Here is a 17,649-nt window from a genome sequence, read left to right as displayed (position 1 = left end):
GAGTTCATGACATGGTATCCAGAACAGATTAACTGAGGAAGTCCTTCCTCCAGAGTGGTGGTCATTCTGGGGGGTGAACTGTATATAAAGAAGCTTCAAGGAACATGGCTCATTTTTGCCTGGATGCTTGTGCTACTTGCTGGTGTGTGCTTTTTACCCAGCTGTCCTTGCTATTCACTTGGACATTATCTGTCCTTTATGGACAGTGGAACCAAATTTCATCAGCATTACAATGGAGACTGAAGATGAGCAGCTCTCCAGGAGTCCTCCAGGCCTTCAGGACCAGATTGGAACTGCCTTGTGGACTGAGCATCTAGATTCCTCCACATTCTAACCTACAGACAGCTATAATTGGACTACCCAGCTCATATCATCCTGTAAGCTAATCCAATAAATCCCCCTTATAATACAAATTCATTCCATCCTGTTCCTCTAAAAAATCCTGGCTAATACATCCAATAAGGCAAGTTTCATCCTCCCATGTTTCCCCCCCCCTCTCTCTCTCTCTCACACACACACACACACACACACACACACACACACACACACGGGAGTGAGTGATTTAAAAAAAAAAAAACTCTTCTTGGAGTTGGGAAGTTAAAGGCACTTATTTGCAAAGCCTGCTAGACTGGGTTTAATTTCCCAGCTACCTTTATAAAGCCAAATGCAAATAGTGATGCAAGTCTCTGGTATTCATTTACAGTGGAAAGAGATCATGACGCTTCTATGCATGCTTATGCCTACTATGCATGTACATGCACGTGCATGTGCACACATACACACATGCAAATAAATTATTTCTAACAATTTCCATAATTATAGACAATAAACCGTGATAACTCCCTTCCCTCTCCCGCTTTCTCCTTCACAAACAAATTACTATTTTTAAAATTTTTATTTATTTAATTACTTAACAGAGAAAGAGGGGAAGGGAGAGATAGAGAATGGGCATGCCAGGGCCTCCACCACTGCAAACAAACTCCAGATGCATGCATCCCCTTGTGCATCTGGCTAACGTGGGTCCTAGGGAACCAAACCTGAGTCCTTTGGCTTTGCAGGCAAATGTCTTAACCACTAAGCCATCCCTCTAGCCCCAAACAAATTATTTTTAAAAGGGTATTCTAAAAATAAGTAAAGATATTTGCTTATTAAAAAAAAAACTATTCTTGGGCACTTGATTTTCCATATGAACTTCAAGATATTTTAACTAGTTTCCTTATAAAATATTTTAAAATAGGAATCTACTAAGTTTATAAATTTTAGTAAGACTGACCTTTCTGTGACATTGAATAAATATCCTGAAGCTTGAGATGTACTTCTATTAATTTAGACTCTGTTCTATACACATTAGTAAAACCCCATCTGGGGCTGGGTGTAATGGCACACACGTTTAATCCCAGGCAGAGAGATAGGAGGATCACTGTGAGTTCACGGCCACCCTGAGACTACATAGTGAATTCCAGGTCAGCCTGGGATATAGTGAGACTGTACCTCAAAAAACTAAAAAACAAAAAACAAAAACAAAAAAAAAAAAACACCTGTCTGGCTGTATTGTCAAGGCTAGCTTCAAACTCCTAGGGTGAAGTTGACACATTGACACTCTTGCCTTGCCTCAACCTTTGGAGTAGCTTGAACTATTATTGGACAATATGTCCAGGTCAGAACCGCCTTTTCTTTTGATTTTCTGAGACATGGTCTTGCTGTGTAGCCCAGGTCATCGTCAAACTCTTAATCTTCCTATCTCTCCTGTGATGGTTTGGTTTAAGTGTCCCCCATAAACTTAGGTGTTCTGGAGGTTAGATTCCCCAGCTGATGGAAATTGGAAATTAAAGCCTCTTGGAGGAGTGTATTGTTCGGGGTGGGCTTATGGGTGTTATGGCCAGTTTCCCCATACCAGTGTTTGGCACACTCTCCTGTTGCTATGGTCCACCTTATGTGGGCCAGGAGGTGATGTCCACCCTCTGCTCATGCCTTCATTTTCCCTGCCATCATGAAGCTTCCCCCTCAAACCTGTAAGCCAAAATCAACCTCTTTTTACCCACAAGCTGCTCTTGGTTGGATGATTTCTAGCAGCATTATTTCCCTAACAAGTGCTGGGATTATAGGAGTACACCACTTCAAGAGGGTTTTTGTTTTTTTTTTTTTTTTTGGTCACAAAAGTAGAAATAAGATGTAGTTTTTATCTTTAGGTTTTTTTTTTTTAATATTTTTATTTGCAAGTAGAGAGAGAAAATGAAAGAGGAAATAGACACACTAGGACCTCTTGCTACTGCAAATGAACTCCAGTTGCATGCACTACTTTATACATCTGTCTTTACAATGCATACTTGAGGCCATCAGGCTTTGTAAGCAAATGACTTTAACTGCTGAGCCATCTCTCCAGCCGGTCCATCCTCATTTTTATTTACTTATTTTTTAAATATTTTATTTTTATTTATTGATTGATTTGACATAGAAAGAGGGAGAGAGAGAGAACTGGCATGCTGGGGTTTCCAGTTACTGCAAATGAACTCCAGACCCCCCCCACCTTGTGCATCTGGTTAATGTGGGTCCTGGGGAATTGAACCTGGGTCCTCTGGCTTTGCAGGCAAATGCCTTAACTGCTAAGCCATCCCTCCAGCCCCATCCTCATTTCAAAATAGCTATTTCCAGAGTACAGAATCTTTTTCTACATTTTTTAATATTTTGTATATAGCCAGCCTCCCACATTCTATTTCAGATGCAATTTTCTTTTTGTTTTTTGCAAGGCTTTTTATGAGCTTCCAAAGTATATGTGGTACTTTGAGGAATGCCTCTCATAGACTCATTTATTTTAAATACTAAATCCGCAGTTGATGGCCATTTGGGAGGGGGAGCCTTGCTAGAAGACATGTTGCTGGGGAAAGCTTTTGGGTGTTACAGCCCATCTCCCTTGCCAGAGCTCAGCTTACACTCTTGCTGCTTTCTGCCTGCTGCTATGACGCAAAGTGATATCCAGCCTCTGCTCTACACCTTTTTAGGGCCATGAAGCAACTTCCCCTTGACTCTGAAAGCTAACATAAACTCTTTCCTCCCATCAAGCTACTTTTGGTCAGGTGTTTTGTTTCAGCAATGCAAAGGTAACTGTAACAGAAAATTGGTACCAGCAGAGTGGGGTTGTTACTGCTCAAAACCTGACTATTAGCTTTTGAACTTTGGGGACTGGTTTGCAGGAGGAATATAGAAGTATTTTAAACTTTGGAATAAGATACTGGTCTAGTTTTGGAGATATACACAAAATTCTCCATGGACTTCAAAACCAAAATTTCACTCCTACTTCTAAAACTCAATCTCACTTCTAAAAATCTCACAAACAAGCTGGGCGTGGTGGCGCAGGCCTTTAATCCCAGCACTCGGGAGGCAGAGGTAAGAGGATTGCCATGAGTTCAAGGCCACCCTGAGATGACAGAGTTAATTCCAGGTCAGCCTGGACCAGAGTGAGACCCTACCTTGAAAAACCAAAATAATAATAAATAAATAAATAAATAAATAAATAATATAAAAAATAAAAATCACACAAACAGAAATTGATGAAATCTTAAAAATAACCAGACACAAAATATTTTTGTCATAGAAAATGATGAATTAGGTAAAACTTTTATTTTCAAGCTCTTCAAAGATTTCCTTTACAAACACAATGGACCACTCTAAAAGTATCCCAAATTCAATCAACAGCACATAATCCAAGTAAAACACTTGTGACATGAATAAATCCTTTAGCTTGTGATCTTTGCACATGACTTGTTTTTAACCATTTGCAAAGTTCTGTATACAGGTCACATTTTCAACTCTTTTTAAGGACATGAAAAGTATTTTTTTTAAGGACACTAAAAGTACAAGCAAAAGTATAAAGAAACTTCAAAAAAAAGATCAGTTTACATCATATATAAGATGGGGCAACCTAACATAACATTATCCTTTCAAACAAGTCTGATAAGAAACTTCTCTTAAGTTTAGTGTTAAAAAAAATTTTTTCTCATTCAGAAATGAAAATCTCATTTAGAAAACCAGAATATCATTTGATTAGTAAAGCTTGTTCTCCTCTCCCAATTTTATACTTCCTTCTCTTCATTTAGTAATTCTAAATCCCTAAGAACAAATTTTATTATAGTATAAAACTCTTTAGAACAACAAATTATAAATACTCAATTATTTTAGTAAAAATGTTTTCTTCCTAAAATGTAAACATCCAGTAAATAGAACATACATGATATTCCACATATAGCAACACAGTATTTCACTTATGAAAGAGGTGCATTTTAGTATATTTGGTGGTAAGATTTTTGTTTGTCTTAATACAAAATACTTTAGCAAAAGAAATAAGCCATTTATCATTTTAAAATCCTACTCTTTTACTTGGTTTCCTTATTTGAATAGAAAAATCATTAATTTCTGTAGAATTTTGCCTATAGGACCAGACCAGAGAAGGTCTGAAATATCTAAGTCATTTAGAAAACTGTTTACTTGAGACTTGGAGGAATTCATTCATCACTTGGTGCTTGAAGGCATTCTTCAATAAAGTTCTTCCCTACTGAAAAGAAAGGTTGATTGGTTTTAATTTTAGCTCTTAAAATTAATTTTAATTCTTAAAAATAATGACTCATTTTTTTCATTTCTACTTTATGTTCACAAAGTAGGAAGCAATATAATACAATAAGCCACTGCATAAACAGTACCTATGACAGTGCTTTGTAAAAGAAAAATTCTATGGCAATATAAGATGTACATTTTCCATTAACACATAAATTACACCCGATAGTAGAATTCATTCCTTCTTTTAAATTTGAGAAATCTCCCTTTACAAGTATGTGAAAAAAGACTTAAGGTGATTATGTAATATATAAACATCTTTTAAAATGAAAAACCTGAAATAAGTTGGTGCCAAAAGATTACAATAAGTGATACCCTTGTTCTGCTTTAAAAAATAATAATAAAACTACATGCATGTCCTCAGATTTATCTTACTTTATTCCCAAGAATCTCTTTCCTTCTTTTAACCCTTGCACTTAAAATCTACATTAAAGTACTTTACGGGGCTGGAGAGATGGCTTAACAGTTAAGGAGCTTGCCTGCAAAGCCAAAGGACAATTGGTTCGATTCCCCAGGACCCACGTAAGCCAGATGCACAAGGTGGCACATGCATCTGGAATTTGGTGGAAGCCCTAGCATGCCCATATTCTCTCTCTCTCTCTCCCTCCCTCCCTTCCTCTTTCCTTCTCTCAAATAAATTAAAACATATTTATATGGAGTTCAAAGTTTCTTTAAAAAAATACTAAACCCCAACTCTGTCTCAAAAAATAATGAAAATGTGAATACAACTCCAATAGAAATCACTCAAACTCACTGACATTTCTAATAAGCCTCCAGAAAGGTGTTTTCATTAGTTATCAAATGTTAAATGCTTTTAGCCCTATTTACACTAATTTTTCCCAGTAGCTACATTTCTTCCATTAAAATACAGAGATATATTCTGAGAGCTCCTAGGAAAGAAATCATAGCTTATGGTAGGCACAAGACTGCCCCTCTGGGACGTCCTTAGTCACAAGAGATGCCAGTCACCTAGTAGTGTCAGCTAGAAAATCACAATCCTTGGATGGTATAAAGACAGAGTTGAGATTAAGTCATTACTACCAGTCAACTCAGTTAAAGAGCTCAGGCACATAAAGCTTCTAGCACCAAAGGCAACTGAGCTTCTAATCAGATGTCATCTACATGCAGGAAACTGCGAATTAACATCACCCTGCTGGGAACATTGTGCATTTTACTGGTCTTTTAATTCCCCTAAGAACAGCAGACATGCATGCCTCTGTTACACAATCCCTGTGGGAAGTCCTGTGATAAGGCTGTGGTCCCAGATGGCATGGTGTATCATTACTTACCAGTTTTCAGAGTAAAGCACAGGATCTGGGCTCCCGGAAGGGGTTACTTCCAGCTGGGACACCAACCAGCAGGGCATCCTTGCAGGCATTCTGCATGCAGTACTGTTGAAGCTCTGCAGCTGCCTGTGAGACCTGAAACAAAGGCACAACATGACACCCTGCTCATGGCCAGGTCCATCCAGCAGTGATCTGATACTCTGAAAATGATCACACAACCAATAAAGGTCATACATTTTACATTATACAAATGTCTTCTTTGCTGATTCTAAAAACAGGTCCAAAGAGGACAGGTTACAAGGCCGATGATTCAATTTAGGATGCCTAAGATTATATGGAAAATATGCATTGAAATATCCAAGTTAATGGGCTGCAAGGCCACTGAGAAATCCTGCTGGAACTGAGCTGATAACTTCCTCCAAGTAGACCAGCTGACAGAAAGCTGGAAGAAGCCATTCTGCATGCAGTTCAATGGGAGAAAGAGAAATCACCAGTGAAGATACTCAACAGTGGACACTGCAAGCCTTATATTTGGCCTGCCAGGCCAAATGAGCCAATGGATGCAATAGCGGCAGTTCTGTCATGGTGGAAACCAACTGCCCTCTAATTAGACTGGAGGCCCACTCCATGGGAGGGAATACATCCCTGATACTGAAAACTTAGAACAGGGGTAGTCATGAGCCCTAGAGGTGTAACATCTGCTGCTGTCTGGCTAAATGTATATACTAAGCTTATCAAACTGCTCAGTAAACACTTCTCTTAATGTTCATACCCTTATATTAACGCTACTCTCACTTTTGGTAGAGAATCTCTTTTCAGATGGAAGTGACCTTGGAATGACTCAGAAGGCACCATGGTGCTGGAAAGAAGTGACCACAGGGCTGGAGAGATGGCTTAGTAGTTAAGCGCTTGCCTGTGAAGCCTAAGGACCAGGGTTCGAGGCTCGGTTCCCCAGGTCCCACATTAGCCAGATGCACAAGGGGGGGCACGCGTCTGGAGTTCGTTTGCAGAGGCTGGAAGCCCTGGCGCGCCCATTCTCTCTCTCTCCCTCTATCTGTCTTTCTCTCTGTGTCTGTCGCTCTCAAATAAATAAATAAATAATTTAAAAAAAAAGAAGTGACCAGAGTGCTCAGTACTATAATATCTCTATCACACCTTCCAAGGCTCAGGGTCTAATGCAGAAGAGGTGGCAGAAAGAATGTAAGAGCCAAAGGGTAGGACTCCTTCCAACGTGCTTCCCCCAGACACAAAATGGCCTGGATATCCATGACCTCACAGTGTCCGACACTACCTACACAAGACCATCACAAGAGGAGGAAAAGATCATGACGTCAAAATAAAAAGAGAGACTGATTGAGATGGGGAGGGGATATGTTAGTGAATGGAGTTTCAAAAGGGAAAGTGGTGGGGGGGAGGGAGAGTATTACCATGGGATATTTTTTATAATCATGGAAGCTGTTAATAAAAATTTGAAAAAAAAAATCCAAGTTAATGATGTGGAAAAACTTTAGGCTTGGTCCAGGATAAATATTTAAGGTCACGTCCAAGACCCTCACTCCTACTCCTCATCTCACGGTGCCTGTTCCTAGATTGATCCCGTCTGTAGGCGAGCGCAGCAGAAAGAGTCCTAGCTCGAGGTGACAAGACATGCCACAGACTGCGGTGGTGCAGGGAGGACGCGAACTCGCGGCCGGCCCCCACGCTGCCCAGGTGATCCGGGAGCGCCCGAGGGGGGGTGCTCCAGGGGAACTGCGGCTGACCGGCGGCCCAGGGCGCCGCGCTCGCGTCTTCCCTCCCTGAGTGTGCGCGAGCGGCGGTGGCGGAGGGAGGCGCAGGAGCGCTGCCGGCCCATGCGCCCGCCCGTGCACAGCCCGCGCTCCGCCGCGGCTCGGGCTGCAGGGCAGCGCAGAGGTACGGCCGCCGGGCCAGCTCCCGGGATGTGCGGGGAGTGGCGGCTACTCGGCCGGAGCCCCCGGAGCTGCAGCATCCGCTCGCCCGCCGCTCCTGACCTGCCTCGCTAGCCCCCCAAAGAATGTCAGCCAAGCCCCAGGGGACCCCCTGCTCCTCCTCCGCTGCCAAGGGACCGCCGGCAGCCTCCAAAGCCAAGGTGAAGGAGCAGATCAGGATCATCGTGGAGGACCTGGAGCTGGTCCTGGGCGACCCGAAGGACCAAGGAACTCAAGTAGATGAGGGGCGGGCGTGCCAGGCGCGTTTTCACTTGGGACTCCAGATTTCCATACTCTGGGGAAACTACGGAGCGATGCCTGCAGACCGACTTTCTTTGCTCGGGCTACTCAAGAAAAGAGTTGTGTGCTACTTTTCTTTTTCTTAATCAGGAAGAAATCAACTAGTGTTTTGATTCGTGGGTGTAATGAGAAGATGGACAGGGTGCTGGCGAGCGATCGGGTTTCTGGTCTCTGGGAATGGAGTCAGGGGAAGGGCTCATTGGGGGTGTGTCGACCGAGGAAGCCCCGAGCTGCCGTGCGGGCCTGGCGTGCAGGATGCTCCCGCCCGCCCGCTCCCTCCCTCGAGTCCTTGGCAAGTTGGCCTGCTGCCGGGCAGCATGGGCAAGGCCAGCTGAAGGGGGTGGGCAGGGTCTGGGCCCTGGGCCAGGCCAGGGAGGGCACTGTGAGGAACTCTGAGCTCTGGCTCCCCTCTCTTCCCCACTGGGAGAGAAGGTGGCATGGGTATTGGCAAGAGTGCAGCTGTGAGCACGGAGAGGGGTCGGGACTTTGTCACTTTCGGAGAGCCCGGCGCACCCGCTGCTCTTTTCTGAACGTCTGAACGTCGTTCGCGGGAACTCTGGGCCTTTGCGCAAAAGGGGTGGGAGGGTGGGTGGGGTGTGTGTGTCACTGGCTCTTTGGAACTGGGAGTGCTGTGCCCCTCCCCTATCTCCTTGCTGCCCCTCCTTCCCCGCTGCACCGCTCCCCGTCTGCGTGAACTGGACTGAAAGAGGTGAGGTGTCCGGGTGGAGGCTCGTGACGCGCAGCTGCTTGGCTGGGGCCAGTGTGCCAGCGGGTCGGGTCTCCGCGTAGCGTGGCCGCCCGGTAGTGCCCGGGGCGGCTCCCCTGCCAGACGGACTCCGGTGAGGTTGTGGTTTGGTCCGCAGCTCGGGCTGAGCTTGGGCAAACTTCGAAGGCGGTGGTGCTGAGTGAGGCAGGGAGAAAAAGGAGCAGCCTTCCTCCCCTAAATCTGAAATTGTAATGCTGTCCCGGGAGCCGGGGCGGGGGTGAGCGAGGGAGGGGATCCGCTGGGGTTCGTGTGGCTGGCCTCTAGAGATTACCCTCCTCTCATTTTCAGCCCAATGTTGAGGAGTCTCCCTGTCTTCTATGAACCGAATCCCACCATTGTTACCAAATGTAAGGTCCATTAAAAACGATCCTTGTCAGGGTTCATTTTTGTGTCAAATTCGTTCCTGTAGAATGCTCCGCAAACAGAACTTAATTACTACTAACGTGCCCAGAGTGGTGGTTAACGTAGATTCAGGCATATAAAACTTGTTGGTGTTTGCTTGGCTGCGCCAGGACAGCTGTTTCACACCTGGGTGACAGATGGGGGGTCATGCATTGAAATTCAAGTCTAAAGATGCGTTCCTTTGCCTTCCTTTTATTTGACATGCTTGGCAGGTTGTGTTTACATTTATAATTTACAATTTGTGGTGGCTTTGAAAAATGAACAAATGCAACATGTTCCCTTTGGCACCTTTGTGCTTCATAGTTTTTGGAGTGTCTTAGGTGGATGTGGAAAACCTAAAGTGGCCTAAAGACATATGTTTTCACCAAGAAAAATGTAGCCAATCAAAAATTGGCACCTAGGGCTAGAGAGAGGGCTCAGGGGTTAAAGGCACTGCTTGCAAAACCTCATGGAGGGTATTTGATTACTCAATACCCACATAAAGCCAGATCCACAGAGAAGCACGTGTCTGGCATTTGTTTGCAGTGACAGAAGGCAACTTCTTAGAGGCTGCTCCAAAGGAGTCCTTGAGACAGCAAGCCTTGCAGTCACTGGGAAGGAATGTCCTCTATTGTATGCTGGAAAACAGTGCCTGGCTTATTGGGTTGATAGCAAGATGTCCCAGTGTGCTAAAAAATGCCCAAGACTGAACCCTGAAATGAGGCCAACAAGATTTTGGAATGTTGTGATATCCTCAAATTCTGCCCAAGAGGCATGTGGGCCAAGCACTGCAGACCACACTACCCTAAGACTTCTTATCTTTAAGTTCACTGATTGTCAGCTTGAGCAGTTCATCTGAATTTCCAGTGTGTAATATTATTTTGTAAGTGTAGGTAAGAACCTCTTCCATTGCTATCTCACAGGACAAGCAGGTCTTCAGTTTTCCTTTCCTCCTCAGTCTGGTACCCACATGGTGCTGAAGAATATTTTCAAGAACCCAGAATGGAATTTCAAAGGGGAAAGTGCGGGGGTGGGGGTGGGGGGTGGGAGAGGGTATTACCATGGAATATTTTTTATAATCATGGAAAATGTTAATAAAAATTGTGAAAAAAAAAGAACCCTAGTTTTAGTTCCTGACTTTTCTCTCTTTAAGGAAACTTCTCAGTGCCAGTAGCTACAGCCAACACCTGCAACTCCTCCACATCTAAACGGTTATGGTCCAATATGCCCTAATTACAGCATCATCCATCCAGGGTATTGCTTTATTCTTCTTTTTTTTTACATGTGTGTTGGTGTGTGTGCGCATGGGTGTATGCATGTTCTTCTATGTGTGGGTGCACGTGTGTGAGGGCCAGAGAATAACCTCAGGAAACCTTCAGGAATACTGTCCATCTCTTGTTGAGACAGGGTCCCTCATTGGCCTGGAGCTCACAATTAGGTTAGACAGGCTCGTCAGGAAGCCCGAGGGATCCTCCTACACCTCCCTCCCCAGCACTGGGATTACAGGCAAGCTCTACCAGCTGGCATTTATGTGGGTACTGGGGATGGAACGCGGATCCTCATGCTTGCTTGTGAGGCAGCCCCATACCCACTGCACGACTGTCCTAGCTGTATTCTTTTTCTTTGACCTCACAAGGAACACAAGTCATCTCCTCCCTTTCTGTCTCCCCATCACCTGAAGGCTGACTGCTCCTTCTCTACTCAGTCTAGGGCCAGCCTTTCTCCAGCTAAATCTTCAAACTCCTTGGCCTCTAACCCACCCCTACTTTTTGGCATACTCCCTGCTCATCCACCATCTTTCTGCCTCCTGCGTTGTCAAATACTAGGGGGTTGGGGAGGACCACTAGTCACACACGCCAGACACTGGGTCCTTAATCTCACAGCAGCTGGATCTTCAGAGTCACAATGTGTCCTTGTGCCTGCTCAGGGTCCACTCCATTCCAAAGCATGCTTTCCACATCACCCATTCTCCCACTCGTTCCCATTCCTTGTCCTAGAAGAAAACTTGGCTTTCTTCTTCACAAAGAAAATTGTCATCATAAAGTCATTTAGACAAAATCAAGAAACATTTATCTTTATATATATCCTTACCTCCTCCTTGCCTCAGGAGGTACCCCTCCAAATCCCACAGATCTCATCTCTGCCTTCAATTCTCCTCCACATCGCCTTAAAAATATGTTCCTTCCTCTCAACCCCAAAATACGACTTTTAACTTCCTAAGTTTAACAACAACAAAAAAGGCACTTCCTCTTTAAAACTAGATAGTCAGAAACTTGCCTATCCTGTTAAAATCCAGAGTCTCCTTCAGCTACAAGTCACTGAAACTTCTCTACATTTCAGGGCCGCTCTCTGTTCCTTGATCTTGCAAACTGCAGCTGTCTGGAATCACTTCGCAAGAACCACTCTTCATAGAATAGCAGCAGGTCTACAGGAAAGTCACTGCCTCGGGGTGCGCTCCCATACACGTGCCCATACATTCCACAAAGAGCACCACGCACAGGGACGCTTCTTGGTCAACGTGACTAAACAATGGACACAGTCATGAGTTTTGCAAACCCCTCCTCCTTGGCTTTCTCTTGCTTCCTCCTCTCTCGGCCATCCGTTTGGACTGCTCCCTGATGGCATTCTCTTCATGTACTGAGCTTTTCACACTCTTACGTGGTAATGATCCCTTTTGACCCAGTGCTCCGCCCCTCTGTCCACACAGCTACATATATAACTCCTGGGCCTCTCTAGAAAATCCACAGATCTCAAACGGAACTCGTCCCCTCCCCCCCAATTCCCTCTCCCTCCTCATCAGCTTAGCGCAGGGCAGTTAAAGAACATCCTTGCTCTTCCTTCTCCTTCTCATCCCATCCATCCATCTCCAAAGGACTTCCCCATCTCTGGACACCGTCCTCCTCTTTTGCACCAGCAAAACCCAGGCCGCCAGCGTGTCACTTGCATCACTGGTCCCTGAGTCTGCCCACGCCGTGAACAACCAGGGTGCGCGTCTGCTGCGTGGAGACGCCCACAGGGCACTCGGACTCGGGCCACGCCCCGGGGCCAGGCCACGTCGAGGATCCGCAGGGCCGGGCGTCCAGCTCGGCCGCCAGGGTCGGGCCCTGCGCGCCCCTCCAGCTGGCCCGCGCCCCCGCCCCGCCAGGCCTCCAGCCGCCCCTCGCGCCCGGGACCCGGATCCGCGGCAGACATTTCCGCCGGGGCCCCGGCCGCGGCCTCCAGCTCTGCGCTCCGAGCTCGGCGCGCGCTCACCTTGATCCTCTCCACGCCGGCCTCCAGCTTGAGCTGCTCCACCAGGCGCTGCAGGGCGCTCACGCTGGCCCCGGAAGACATGGCGGCGACCGTGCTGGCGCGGGGCGGCCGGGCCAGGCTGGGCGGAACGGCGAGACCGAGAGCGGCGCCGCCCCGGGGCGGGGAAGCTGCTGCGCCCGCCCCGCCGGGCCCGCAGCGGTTCCCGGTTGCCCGGCCTCAGTCGTGGGGTGCTTGGGGGTCTCAACTCCTCCTCACATCCAAGCCTACGTGGCACCTGCGTTGCACCAGCCTGGGACAGGAGCCGGCGCGCAAGGTTTGAGATGAGCTGGAGAAATAGGGCCATGGGAAGGCTGTATCCCGAGGGAAAGAAAGATAATTGGCCCAATCTCCATGAAACACAATAACAGGCTCCCTTACAAACCTGTTGTTGCCATGAAAATCCTACCAGTTGATCTGATAGGATAAGGCAAGTAGGTTAAAAGTCCCAGACCAGCGTCTTTGTGAAACAGAATAAAAAACTAAACCAACCCATCTTACCCTCCCAACCCAGTCTCACCACTACCTATGACCATTGTTTCTAGACTGCATTTTTAATGTGCACGTTCATTCTACAAAACGGAAATCGTTGCTGTATGTTAAAATTGTGTGTGTGTGTGTGTGTTTAACAACAACAACAACAACAAAAAAAAAACTGTGTGTACAAGTCAGAAGACAACTTCTACCTTGAGACAGGTTCTCATTGGTTACTGGGTAGGCCCCACTACGGGCCTGTGGGCTTCAGGGCTCTGGAGTCTGCCCTCCCAGTGGATTTACTTACCTGAATAGCTTCAAGGCGCTTCTTCTCATCTCCTGACTTCTCTTTGAAGGTTTGCTTTCTTCTGTGATGGACAACCCAACAGTTCTGAGAAACTCCATGCTTTCACTGACCCAGCCTAGTTAACTAAGTAGTAAGAGAACCTCTTTTCTAATTGTTCCAGCAAGCACTCTATGGCTGTCCCTCTGGCTTGAAAGGGCCCATCCTTGACTTTTCACCCTCAAGTCACTACTTGAAGGTAAGATTTACTGGGATGTTCACATTAGTTGCCTGGGACAAGAGCAGGATGAGGCTTCCGTCAGTCAGGAGCCCTGTGAGTGGGAGGTGTAGCACCCAAATTCCACCACCTGCTGTAGGTGGTAGCAGCCGCTGAGTCCTGTGAGCTGCTCTTAACCAATCATCACCCAGGCCAAGGTTACCGGCAGGCACTGTCAGCCCTCATCCGGATTGATGTGTGTGTATGGTCGTGCCCACCTGCTGGGCTTCTATGTGAAAATACATAAAAGGTTAGAAGGCAGTTTGGTAACATATCCATTTAGCAAAGCAACAGTAGCTTTTCCCTAGGGCCTATGACCTCCCCAGTCACACTTCTGGCCAGGTTTACAGCACCAGGCATGAAATCACTCTTGTGGAGTGGGCCTCCAATCCAATCAGAAAGCAGCTGGCTAGGCCCATAACAATCATGCCACTAAAGCACCAGCAGCCACATCTTGCCTGGAAAATCGGTAGTATAGCATGTAGTGTCCGCAGCTGGGTAACACAATTGCCAACTTCTTTACCAGCTGCCTACATAAGTACCTCTGGCGCTATGAAAGCCAGGGAGCAGAGAAGCAGCTTCCAGCTCAGTTCCAGTTTAAGTCCTCTAACCAAAACAGGTGGTGTCTTCAGCAATAAGGTTCTAGTTCTGGTGGGTAGAGGTTGAATATTTCTTGTATTCATTTTGTGAGCTATGGTCCATGGTCTTTGGAGTGGTAAAATCCTACCTCATGACAGGAGCTGGCTTGCATGTTGAAGAACCCTCTCTAGTAGCAAGTTTCCTTACCACAAAGAACTCATACATCCCAGTAAAAAGATAAGTGTATGTTGGAGATTACTGATTGATGAACGGGGCACAGTGGAATGGCTGTGTTTTAAGATACAGACTGAAGGATGAATGAGTGCTCATTGAAAACTGGACCTTAGAAACATGTCTTGCTGATAGCTAAGAGAAAAAAGGATAAACTGCCCGTGGAGAACAAGAGGCAGTGCACACGTATGGAGGGATTAAGAAAAAAAAAAAGCTGGGTGTGGTGACACACACCTTTTTAATCCCTGAACCTGGGAGACAGGAGGAGGATCACCATGAGTTTGAAGGACACCCTGAGACTACATATTGAATTCCAGGTCAGCCTGAACAACAGCGAAATCCTACCTCAAAAAAAAAAAAAAAAGAGAGAGAGAGAGACAAAGCTCAGTGAATAATAAAGACACAAAGCAAAGCTGCTAAGGCCAGAAGTCAAAGAAAATCTAAAAAATAAAATGTCTTGTATTTTTGGTGGAGGGAGTGGCTGAAAAGAGGCCCTGGATAGGACCATGAGTATACAAATGAGGGTTGTGCCTTATCAGAAGAATAAGAAGTATTTCACGAAATGTGAAGGAAAAGGAGTAAAAGGTTCTGAAGAAAAGGCAGGAACGGACACTAGCATTGGAAATTAGGAGACAAGTGTAGGCTTGACATGAACAGTACAGAATAATGAGGGACTGGACAGATGGCTTAGTGGTTAAGGCACTTGCCTGCGAAGCCCAAGGACTCATGTTCAACTCTCCAGGTGCCAGATGCATAGTGACGCAAAAGTGCTATGCTGCACATGCGCACAAGGGGCACACGTGTCTGGAGTTCGACTGCAGTGGGTAAATGTATCTCGCATTAAAAAAAAAAAAAAAGTCAGTCTGTTGGGCTTACCTCAAAATAGATAGAGTCTGATTTAGGACAGGAGCCTCCAGTGGTATTGCTACCTGCTGTCCTCTAGGTTACTGAAAATGTTTAGTAGCCAACATGCTAATGTGAGACATCTGCCCAGTAATGATAGCTGAAGTAGACATTAGAAATGAAGGCTGTGGAGGTTGGAGAAAATGCCTAGAAGTGTAGCCCCGCTCATGCCTGCACCCACCCACTGCCCTGCCCACCTCACTGTTAATTTGTGCTAGTCAAGAGTAGGAGGCTAGCCGGTTAAGCGCTTGCCTGTGAAGCCCAAGGACCCCGGTTCGAGGCTCGGTTCCCCAGGTCCCACGTTAGCCAGATGCACAAGGGGGCGCATGCGTCTGGAGTTCATTTGCAGAGGCTGGAAGCCCTGGCGCGCCCATTCTCTCTCTCTCTCTCTCTCTCTCTCTCTCCCTCTATCTGTCTTTCTCTCTGTGTCTGTCGCTCTCAAATAAATAAATTAATTAATTTTTTAAAAAAAAGAGTAGGAGGCTAGCAGTGAAAGCAGCTTGGTTTTGTCTCCAGGCCCCTGCAACAGTCCACAGATAAGCAAGATGAGTACCCAGAGAGGAAGGCACGCCATCTATCTGTCCAGTACTGAAATGACTTCTCTGAGCCTTTGTCATTATCAAACTCCAGAGTTGAGAGTTCAGCTAGTGTGACCCATCTCAAATTTCATCTTTTTAAATATTTTTATTCATTTGCAAGAAGAGAGTGGGGGAGAACATATGGTCATACCAGCACATCGTTGCCACTGCAAACAAACTCGATACATGTACCACTTTATGCACCTGGCTTTACATGGGTACTGGGGAATCGAACCTGAGCTAGCAGGTTTTGCAAGCAAGCACATTTAACTAATGAGCCAACTCCCCAGCCCCATCTCGAATTTTAATTTTTTTTTTTTTTTGGTTTTTTGTGGTAGGGTCTCACTCTAGCCCAGGCTGACCTGGAATTCACTATGGAGTCTCAGGGTGGCCTTGAACTTACGGCGATCCTCCTACCTCTGCCTCCCGAGTGCTGGGATTAAAGGCGTGCGCCACCACGCCCGGCTCCATCTCGAATTTTAGAGATGAGGAAAATAACACCCATAAGAAAAGTGACTTATCAGTACCACACCATGTGGGACTGGGAACAAGAGCATTCACCTTAAACTGGTCATTGTTGGCACATATTTGTAATCCCAGCACTTAGGCAAGTTTCAGGCCAGCCTAGACTATGCAGCAAATGGTAAGCCAACCAGGGCTACATAGGAAGATTCTTTTTTGAAAAACCAAAACAAATAAAAGTTCATCTTAAAGATCACCTGGAGAACTGAGAAGGCTTCCAAATGTACCATGATCTCCAAAGTTCTGAAACGAGATGAGACAGGGAGCCTACCCCCTCATTGCACATGTCAACCTATTTTTAAATTTTTACTCCTTTTCTTGGTTATCAAAAAAAAATTTTACTTCTATTTGTGACAGAAAGAAGCAGATAGAGAATGGGTGCACCAGAGCTTGTAGCCACTACAAACAAACTCTAGATGCATGTGCCACCTTGTGCAGCTGACTTACATGTGTCCTGGGGAATTGAACCTGGGTCCTTTGGCTTTGCAGGCAAGCACCTTACCACTAAGCCATCTCTTCTAGCCCCCTTTTTAAAAATAATGCTGAGGACTGAACTTAGTAGGGCTTTGCACATGTTAGGCAAATGCTCGGAGCTATATCCTCAGCCTTAAGGTAAAAACTTTTTAAATTCCTAAGAGTTTCTGTATACAACTAAAAACTGTATTTTTTATTATTATTATTATTATTCGAGGTAGGGTTTCACTCTAGCCCAGGCTAACCTGGGATTCACTATGTAGTTTCACACTGACCTCAAATTCACAATGATCCTTCTATCAGCCTCCCAAGTGCTAGGATTAAAGGTGTGTGCCACCACATCTGACAGAAACAAGGGGCACGCTAGGGCCACTAGCCACCGCAAATGAACTCCTGATGCATGAACCACCTTATGCATCTGGCTTACGTGGATATGAGGGAATCAAACTATGGTTGTTAGGCTTTACAGGCAAGCACTTCTCCAAAGATATCCTGAAAAGACAATTATGAGCCAAACAACTGTGATTTATCTTATATCAAGAAAAACAGGCTGGGTGTGTGGCACATGCCTTTAATTCCAGCACTCAAGAGGCAGAGGTAAGACGATTGCCATGAATTTGAGGCCATCCTGAGACTACAAAGTGAATTCTAGGTAAGCACGGGCTAGCGCCAGACCCTACCTCAAAAAAAAAAAAAAAAAAAAAAGAGGGCTGGAGAGATGGTTTGGCAGTTACACGCTTGCCTGTGAAGCCT

The 17,649-nt window shown here is 45.7% G+C and overlaps 1 protein-coding gene across 2 annotated transcripts; it reads right to left on the bottom strand.

Moving 5' to 3' along the window:
• Nucleotides 1-3,599: 3,599 nt before the first annotated feature.
• On the bottom strand, nucleotides 3,600-12,663 carry Gng10 (G protein subunit gamma 10). 2 transcript variants are annotated; one of them, XM_045140556.1, is made up of 3 exons: nucleotides 12,540-12,663; nucleotides 5,898-6,029; nucleotides 3,600-4,549 (listed from the first exon to the last, which is right to left on the bottom strand). In XM_045140556.1, exons 1-2 carry the CDS (start codon nucleotides 12,618-12,620, stop codon nucleotides 5,904-5,906), a joined length of 207 nt encoding a protein of 68 aa, XP_044996491.1. In that variant the 5' UTR covers nucleotides 12,621-12,663; the 3' UTR covers nucleotides 3,600-4,549; nucleotides 5,898-5,903. The 2 variants fall into 2 exon arrangements, with proteins under 2 accessions (XP_044996491.1, XP_044996497.1); XM_045140562.1 differs by having other exon boundaries at nucleotides 3,600-4,546; nucleotides 12,540-12,655.
• Between the last annotated feature and the right edge of the window lie 4,986 nt (nucleotides 12,664-17,649).

The sequence above is a fragment of the Jaculus jaculus genome, chromosome 1 (assembly GCF_020740685.1).
Source record: "Jaculus jaculus isolate mJacJac1 chromosome 1, mJacJac1.mat.Y.cur, whole genome shotgun sequence".
Classification (NCBI taxonomy): Eukaryota; Metazoa; Chordata; class Mammalia; order Rodentia; family Dipodidae; genus Jaculus; species Jaculus jaculus.
The sequence above is the reverse complement of the archived record's forward strand: the minus strand, read 5'-3'. Positions and strand labels throughout refer to the sequence as shown.

Bases quoted from the DNA above. Each gene is read 5' to 3' on its own strand.
- Gng10 (XM_045140556.1), bottom strand. From the start codon at position 12,620: ATGTCTTCCGGGGCCAGCGTGAGCGCCCTGCAGCGCCTGGTGGAGCAG. The intron at 6,030-12,539 runs GTGAGCGCGCGC...CCTTTGTTTCAG, and splicing joins CCGGCGTGGAGAGGATCAAG to GTCTCACAGGCAGCTGCAGA.